Source organism: Sorghum bicolor, chromosome 4, assembly GCF_000003195.3.
Source record: "Sorghum bicolor cultivar BTx623 chromosome 4, Sorghum_bicolor_NCBIv3, whole genome shotgun sequence".
In the NCBI taxonomy this organism is placed as follows: domain Eukaryota; kingdom Viridiplantae; phylum Streptophyta; class Magnoliopsida; order Poales; family Poaceae; genus Sorghum; species Sorghum bicolor.
This window is the reverse complement of record NC_012873.2, coordinates 34,151,848-34,161,314: the sequence shown is the minus strand read 5'-3', so window position 1 is coordinate 34,161,314 and position 9,467 is coordinate 34,151,848. Positions and strand designations below refer to the sequence as shown.

The window sequence follows — 9,467 nt, the reverse complement described above, 5'->3', positions numbered from 1 at the left end:
CTGTACTACAACACATCACTTGATTATTACAAGCAATAATAACCATATCAAGTTCATCATATTTTCCTCTTGCTATCATCATTATCATGAACCAAGTTCATTAGTGAATGCTACGTTTGCCGCTGCTCTGTCAAGTTTCACTGACCGGGAGAGACGGCGATTCGAATCGAATTCCTATCCAGCTGGAGGGTTATTCCTAGCACTCACCCAAGCATCCCGCGTCGGAGAGCCAACGGGTCACCTTTGGTACAACTTAGGAATCGCGGCTCCGATCAGCGCCGCACTCCCAGGGCTACCACTCTGCCAGGGAGGTCAGGAATTTTAACTCACCTGCCTTTGGGCTTACGCCAATGGTCCCCCGCACACCACACTTCCTCCGGTAGTGCGCACTTTATACTTGCCGGTCTTCCGGCCTGAGTCATACTACTCGGCTTCGTGGTCGGAACGAGTTATCCGGCCAACTAAGTGCTAGGCATGCATTCAACATGACAAGAGGACGTACAACGATCGGTCCTTAGCTGCCACAGATGGAGTTACTACAAACTTGCAAAACTCCGCCCGGCTTAAGTCAAATTAATCAGGTTCCATCCACGATAGCACATATAGACCATCGTGATCCGACATAACCCTATATCGCACAGGTGACAGGATATCACCCGACTTCTACCGATTAAAGCATGGCTAAGCTGCTACTCGATCCTAACTCTATAACCAGGTAGTGGAAAGATATCTGGACAAGGATTGAGTAAAATGCAGCAAAGGTTTCATCACAACTCCTATACTTAATGCAGCAATAGATATAACATATTAAATAAACTTTCAAAAGTAAAAGAGAGGCTTAGAATGCTCCGGGGCTTGCCTTTCACGAACGAAGCTGGCTCGTGATTTGGGCACTCAACTTCTTCTCCTTCGGGCTCCTCGAGTCCGACTTGCTGGACCTCCACTTCCGGGTTGCCCTCCTGACCTTCGGGAATCCCATGCAGATCGAAGGAGACTGCCGTGTCCGATGCACCTATTGCATGCTCGGTGAATAAGAAGGTGTGCATATAAAAGAATGAATGCTTGATAACATAATGGATTCACTGGGCACTCATTTACGGAGTACACAGTTATAACAAGTTCACACAAGCTAACAAGTGATACTCAGTAAATAAATCCTAACTAATGATAGACAGATCCAACAAACATAAGTGAATACATTCTGGAAAGCTTATGAAATTGTCTACAATTCATCTTTAAACATCGCAGCAAGATTCATACATTAAACAAATCATTTAAACAAGGTTCCAGGTTCTGTCCCAGAAAAACAGAGAGCACCTATTTCTGGAACCCAACTTGGAACAGCTATAACTTTTAAACTACTTGGCCAAATGACCTCAAATTTAAACCACAGCTAGTTCAATAAGTTTACAACAACTTTGATTTAGACAAGTTCCACAGAAGGCCAAGTTATCATTAAGCAAAAGTTAAATCACTTCCTTGCTGTCCAGAACAGCCTTTAACCCTTTAATTAATTATTTGATGACATAACCAAAACACAAACCATGCCAACCACATGGCTTATGAGCACAAGCATATCACAAGATTACCAGAACATCAGATGATAACCCTCAAACATATACTTAACAAGGCATTTATTAATTACTTCTAGAAAGAAGCATAATTACAAGATGCCTAGTCAAATTGCTCAGAACAATCTACAAAAATTACAGGAACACAAGTAAAGCATCAAAGCATCACCATAAAAATTTCACAGCAATTACACATACCAAATTAAAGATATGTATTTGACATGTGCCCAAGGGTTTATTTCATAATTTTAGAAACATGACTTATATGGTGTCAAACAACAGATTTCAAATTATTTACATATGAGGAATACCATAAACATGTTTACTACCAAAGTAGAGCACCAGCATAAGCACCAATTATTTTATATAATTTAATCAAGGAAACAAGCCAAATTTCAATCATAAATTACATATCAAATCTGCAGTACTCCAAAAATCATGAAATATTTACCAAAGCACTCTAATACCATACAGAGGCTAGCATAAAATTTTCAGAGCAAACTAAGCAGTATAGCAAGAGATATGAATTTATCCATGAATAACAAGATTAAATCCTTAATAAATATTTTCCTAGAAAACATGGTTCATTTTATATTTTTATTAAAAACTAGTCATCTCAGGGAACACCACAAAATTGTTTTCACAATTTTTGGATCTCAGAAACAGGAGATATGATTTTTGCAAGAAAACCAAAAATCAGGATTTTGAATAAAGAAAAGGAGGTAAAGAGAGTGACGCTGACAGTGGACCCCGCCTGTCAGGGTCGTCTTCCTCACGGCCGAGGCGACTTTCGCCGGCGATTTCTCCGCGACGGCGAGGTCTCCGGCCAAACCAAGGGCACCAACGTGATCCCCAGACTCTTGCGACTCGATTGACCCCCTTTTCCCCATGGCGGAGCCACCGGAAAGGGCTCGCTGTCGACGATGGCGGCTCGGCGGAGGTGCTCGGCGTTACGCCGGAGCCCTCAGACCGGTAGAGCGAGACCTAAGACCTTCTACAGCACCAGCGAACTACGGCGGAGCTTCCTAGGTACGCGGCTTGGCTTGAAACCTCGTGGAACACGCTGGCCACGAGAGCACCCATCTCCGGCGGAAACACGGCGGCGCTGCGCATCGTGTCCGGCGACAGAGAGCTCGGTAGACCGTCCACCAAGTGGCGCAAATGCAAGCTAGGAACCTAAGCAACCTCTAGGACCTAACCAGAGACGACGAGAGGCTTCACAGGGCTCGACATTGGGCTCGCCGGAAAAGATGGTCACGGCGACCCGATTTGGGGGAAGAAGGGAATGGCGGCTCACCGGTGGATTTCACGGCGAGATGGTGGGTGGAGAATGGAGAGCGGTTCACGGCGGAGCTGTGGGTGGAGTTTGGTGAGCAATGGCGCAGCAAGGAACGCGCGCGAGCTCGCCGGAGTAGGCTCGCGACGGAGAGCTCACGGCGGCCGCGTTTCTGGCGAGAGGGGCGAGGCAGAGCGGAAGTGGACGCGTCCACTCTGCTCGGGGCGTCGCCGTGGACATCATGCGCGCGCTGGGAGCTGACGAGCGGGGCCATCGCCGGCGTACGGACGACATCTGGCGGACAGGTGGCGCTCTGGCCATCCCCGACGGTGAGCTCGGCTTCGATTCAGAGAACACGGCGACCGACTGACAGAGCGACTTCAGCAACGGATAACTCCCAATCCAGCCCGAGATAGAAGATGATGCAGTTGACAAAGTTTGAGTTTCAATCAAGTTCTACAACTTTGTCAACAAGAGCAAAAGCTAGATCGGCCGGGATTGAGAGATATAGAGTTTTCAAAATCGATCAAGCAAGAAAATTTTCTAAGTGTTGGAAACAGCCCCAAATCTGCCTTGTGGGTCACTTTTGAGCTATTTGTGATCATTTTCATGAGATGTCCATAAAACAACTTTTGTTCCTTATAAAATTTGCTATAACTTTGCTGTAGAAAGTTTTGACATGCAAACATTTTATGAAACACTTTTTAAAATCCTAAGAAAAAGAGGTTTCTAGGGCCTATTTACACAAGTATGACTTAAGGACATATTTTGGAGAAGTGATCAACATGAACATTGTTCCCAAGGTTAAGTTAAGCATAGATAAACTAATTACGAAGGCATAGAGCACAAACACAAGCATGGTTCACTCAAACATAAGCATGGGAAGCCCATTTAAGCACTTTAAAACACAATTTTGCATAGAATGACATGGCTCAAGATAGATGATGATCATGATATGCTTTGAGTAGATGATGATGCCTATGCTATGCACATGATCAGTGCAACCATAACACTGGGGTGTTACATAGTACATAATTAATATCATTAGATAAACTATTAAATCTATTTTTATAAAAAAAATATTTGTAGATATAGATGTTGCTAATATTTTTTATAAATTAAATGACACCATTTCTATGGAGACGCTTGAACATGAGGGGAGGGAGGCATTGTTGTGGTGGGAAGGGGCGTGGTGCGTGGTGATGGACTGGTGCGTAATGGTGCAGTGGGCACCCCTTGTCAACCCTACCCTGGAGACTGGTCTCGGTGAAGAAAGACGGTTCCATCTCTTACTCCTTAAAATCTCCAAAGCTTAGGGGGTGTTTGGTGGACTGGCTTTGTAGATGCAAGAACGGTCGTTTGTTTGATTTGTGTATCTGTCGGGCTAGGTTCTACATGTGCAAGAAACGCCCCCTCCCCCTCATCAGTCTCGAGAGGAACATAAAAATCTGGCGTCTCTGTTAGGGCAAGCTGGCGTGGTACAAGTAATTAGCCATCTAATGGCACTATTAATGCATTATTAACACATATTAAATGGTATTAACATATTTCGGCTAATATTAAGGAGTAATAAGATAAACTAAGAATTATAAGATACTAGTTGCATGTAATATAATGTCATGATGATGATTATATTTTTATCTCATGCAACTTGTCCACATGGAAGCAACTAAACACGATCTCCGAACAACCTGTTAGAGTAATTGGGCCAAAGCCCATTACTTACTAATAAACCTCAAAGGCCCACTATTAGTGTTAGGTGCAAAAGTGATTTGTACCAAATGGATTAATCACTAAGAGGGCAATCAACTTAAATAGTGAGCTTTGGGATGCTCCAATAGTCAAGTTGAGGAGGAGAACCTAGGAGCCACACGCGCACGTCGCCGCCGCCGCCAAGCCGCCCGCCCCGCGCGCGCGACGCGCCGCGCTGTGGCCGTGGCCGAGGCCGCGGCCGCGGCCATGGGCGCGGGCTGGCTCCGAGAGGGAAAACCCTAGCCGCCGCCGCTCAACCGCCAACTCCCAACCGCCCTGTCTAGGTTCATTCCCCCGGACACGGTAACGGGTGGATCCGATAGGGGCGCGCCTTTATAAAGGCCCCGGTCGGATCACTAGGGTTTCATCCCACTCCCGTCCATATCCCTCTCCAGCCGCCACCACCTTCCTGAGCTCGAGCTGCACTGAAGCAACTCCGACCGGATCCTCTGCGCACACAGAGGTCTCCGGTAGCAGGCCTCCGAAGCTTCTCCCGTCAGCGTACCTGCTCGGGTAGGCGGGAAATCAAGTTTTTGGGGAGCGCCATCCAGGCACGACTGCTGCTGCTCCACGTACGCGGGCTATGCCTGTGCAGACCCGACGTACTCCTACCGCTGTTGCTGCTGACATCGTCGACAACACCACCGTCGCAGGCAGCGACACTGACATGGCGAATGCTAGTGGTTCACTGTCCGCGGGTACCGGAAGTGCCACGCTGGGGTATAAGCCGAAACCACTTACTGTTATTGTTTTGCTTTATGTAGTTGCTGCTGTAATGATAGGCATGTTTAGCCTTGCTATAAATATCAGTAGCACATATGAAGCGGTCGCTTGCATTATACTTGTGTTAGTATTTTGCTTATCGTATTTGCGGATTAATGCATGGTGTAAAATGACTAAATATCCAACAATCCAAAAACTTGATAGGTCATTTTCATCTGGTAGCTTTGCTGCATCCATGAGGCCACCACCTCTAAATGATGGTGGATCCAACTATAAGATATGGCGATCCCGCTGCATGTTGTGGCTTACCGCTATGCGCTGTGAGCATGCTATCCAGGGAAAGCGCACTAAACCGCCTCTTTCTCCTGAGGAAGAGAGCAAGTTCAGTGAGGCAGATAACTTGCTCAAGCTGTCTCTTATCAGTGTCATAGAAGAGGGTATGGTGCCACTGTACAGGGACTTGCCTACGGGCAAGGATATGTGGGATGCACTGCAAGCCAAGTTTGGGGTTCCTTACGCTGGCAGTGAGCTGTACATCATGGAGCAGTTCTATGACTACAAGATGGTCGATGACCGATCTGTGGTGGAACAAGCTCATGAGATACAGATGCTAGCTAAGGAGCTTGAGAACAACAAGTGTGTGCTCCCGGACAAGTTTGTGGCCAGCGGTATTATCGCTAAGCTGCCACCTGCTTGGAGGGACTTTGCCACTTCTCTAAAGCACAGGAGGCAAGAGTTCAGTGTGACGGATCTTGTGGCCTCTCTAAGTGTTGAGGAGAATGCGAGGGCAAAGGACACATGTGGCAAGAAAGTGCAGGTCGAGGGAGGCTCTAGCGCCAATTTGGTGCAGAAGAGGGAACCTCAGGCTTTCCGCAAGAGGAAGCAGAAGAAAAACAAGAATCCCAATGTGAGGCCACAGCCTCAGGCTTTCAAGAAGGAGGCAAACAAAGAGAAGAGCAATGGCTGTTGCTATGTGTGCGGTGGTTCTGACCACTAGGCAAATGATTGCCTGGACCGCAAGGACAAGCAGCAAAAGAAGACAGCCAACATTGTTGTCAGCCAGGCTGAAGGATCTGGGTATGGAAGGACGAGGTGCCTCCCTACTGATGGGGAACGGGACGCATGCGGCTGTTCATGGTGTTGGTACGGTCAATCTGAAGTTTACTTCGGGAAAGACCGTGCAGCTGAGGAACGTGCAGCATGTCCCCTCAATAAAGAAGAATCTCGTCAGCGGGTCCCTATTGTGTAGGGATGGTTTCAAACTTGCTTTTGAGTCCAATAAGTGTGTCGTATCGAGATATGGAACATTTGTTGGTAAGGGCTATGAGAGCGGAGGCTTGTTCCGCTTCTCTTTAATGGATTCTTGTAATAATAATGTCATGAACCATGTGAGACATGATGATGAATGCAATGTTTGGCATTCCCGACTTTGCCATATTAATGTTGGATGTATGACGCGCTTAGCTAAAATGAGTTTAATCCCTAAATTCGATTTGGTCCAAGGTTCTAAGTGCCATGCTTGTGTGCAAGAAAAACAACCTCGCAAGCCTCACAAGGCTGTGAAAGAGGTGAGGAACACGGCACCACTAGACCTCATTCATTCTGATTTGTGCAAGATGAATGGCGTGTTGACCAAAGGCGGCAAGAAATATTTCATGACACTCATCGATGATAGTACTAGATTTTGCTATGTGTACTTACTTAAGACAAAAGATGAAGCATTGCACTACTTTAAAGTCTATAAAGCCAAAGTTGAAAATCAACTTGAGAAGAAAATCAAACGGTTGCGGTCCGATCGCGGGGGTGAATACTTTTCAAGAGAATTCGATTTATTCTGTGAGGAACATGGGATTATTCATGAGAGGACGCCTCCTTTCTCCCCCCAATCCAATGGGATTGCCGAAAGAAAGAACCGCACACTTACTGACTTGGTTAACGCCATGTTAGACACTGCGGGACTTTCCAAGGAATGGTGGGGTGAGGCTATATTGACTGCGAGTCATGTCCTGAATAGAGTTCCCACAAAGAATAAAGAGAAAACACCATTCAAGGAATGGGAAAAGAAAAGGTTAACTCTCTCATACCTGCGCACTTGGGGTTGCTTGGCCAAAGTGAATGTGTCAATCAACAAGAAGCGCAAGCTTGGACCAAAGACTGTAGATTGTGTCTTCCTCGGATACGCAATAAATAGCGTAGGCTACAGATTTTTAGTTGTGGAATCTGGAGTCCCCGACATGAGGGTCGGAGGAATATTTGAGTCTAGAGATGCAACATTCTTTGAGAATGAATTCCCTATGAGAGGGAATGTACCTAGCACATCCAGTGAGGGACCTTCTGATGCTCCCAACACTTTTGTGCCAATGGAGTATAACGAACAACCCATTGATGAAAGTCCTGAGGAAGAAAATGATGGAGTCACTCGAAAGAGTAAGAGACCTAGGATTGCAAAATCCTTTGGTGATGACTTTGCCATATACCTCATGGACGACACTCCAACGACCATTAAAGAGGCATTTTCCTCTCCTGACGCTGACTATTGGAAGGAAGCGATACGGAGTGAGATGGATTCAATTATGTCTAATGGAACTTGGGAAGTGGTTGATCGTCCATACGGGTGCAAACCTGTAGGATGTAAATGGGTGTTCAGGAAAAAGCTTAGGCCTAACGGTACGATAGAAAAGTACAAGGCTAGGCTTGTGGCCAAGGGTTACACCCAAAAGGAAGGCGAGGACTTCTTTGATACATACTCACCTGTGGCCCGACTGACTACGATTCGAGTATTGCTTGCCTTGGCTGCTTCCCATGGTCTTCTCGTTCATGAGATGGACGTAAAGACAGCTTTCCTAAATGGAGAGCTAGATGAGGAGATCTACATGGATCAGCCTGATGGCTTCGTAATAGAAGGTCAAAGAGGCAAAGTGTGCAAACTATTGAAGTCTTTGTATGGCCTAAAACAAGCTCCCAAACAATGGCATGAAAAGTTTGATAAGACCATGACGTCAGCAGGCTTTATTGCCAATGAGGCTGACAAATGTGTCTACTACCGCTTTGGTGGGGGAGAAGGAGTGATCCTGTGCCTATATGTGGATGATATCCAAATATTTGGCATGAACCTCAATGTGATTGAGGAAGTCAAGGACTTTCTGTCCAAGAACTTTGACATGAAAGATTTGGGAGTGGCTGATGTGATTATAAACATTAAGCTACTAAAGGGAGAAAATGGTGGCGTTACTCTCTTGCAGTCCCACTATGTTGAGAAGATACTAAGTCGCTTTGGCTACAGTGACTGTAAACCTGTGTCAACTCCCTATGATCCAAGCCTAATTCTGAGAAAGAACAAAAGGATCATGAGAGACCAATTGAGGTACTCCCAAATCATTGGCTCACTGATGTACCTAGCCAGTGGAACAAGACCTGACATCTCATATGCTGTGAGCAAGTTGAGCCAGTTTGTATCAAACCCTGGAAATGATCATTGGCGTGCTCTTGAGAGAGTAATGCGGTACCTAAAGCCAACCGCGAGCTATGGCATTCACTACACTGGGTACCCAAAGGTACTGGAGGGTTTCAGTGATGCAAATTGGATATCTGATGCTGACGAGTTAAAAGCCACCAGTGGGTATGCGTTTACCCTTGGGGGTGGTGCTGTTTCCTGGAAGTCTTGCAAGCAGACCATCATTACGAGGTCAACAATGGAAGCAGAACTTCCAGCACTAGACACCGCCACCGTTGAGGCCGAATGGCTTCGGGAACTCCTGATGGATTTGCCGGTGGTTGAAAAACCTGTACCCTCCATCTCCATGAACTGTGATAATCAAACTGTGATAACAAAAGTGAAAAGTTCAAAGGATAACCTGAAGACCATAAGGCATGTAAAGCGGCGCCTAAAGTCTGTCAGAAAATTGAGAAACTCCGGAGTGATAGCGGTGGACTATGTCCACACGTCTAAAAATCTGGTAGATCAGTTCACCAAGGGGCTATCACGTAACGTGATAGACAGTGCATCGGTCGAGATGGGACTGAGACCCACTTAAAGTTTGCTATAGTGGTAACCTGCTCTATGTGATCAGAGATCCCGTGAATTAGAGTGGTGAAACAAGCTATGAGTAAACTGAGGGAAAATACTCTTGACTAAGGTCCCAATC

At 46.1% G+C, this 9,467-nt stretch overlaps 1 protein-coding gene across 1 annotated transcript; it reads left to right on the top strand.

Annotated features, from left to right (window-relative positions):
• Positions 5,183 to 6,571, top strand: LOC110434777. The gene is made up of 3 exons (XM_021459502.1): positions 5,183 to 5,371; positions 5,660 to 6,229; positions 6,320 to 6,571. Exons 1-3 carry the CDS (start codon positions 5,183 to 5,185, stop codon positions 6,569 to 6,571), a joined length of 1,011 nt encoding a protein of 336 aa, XP_021315177.1.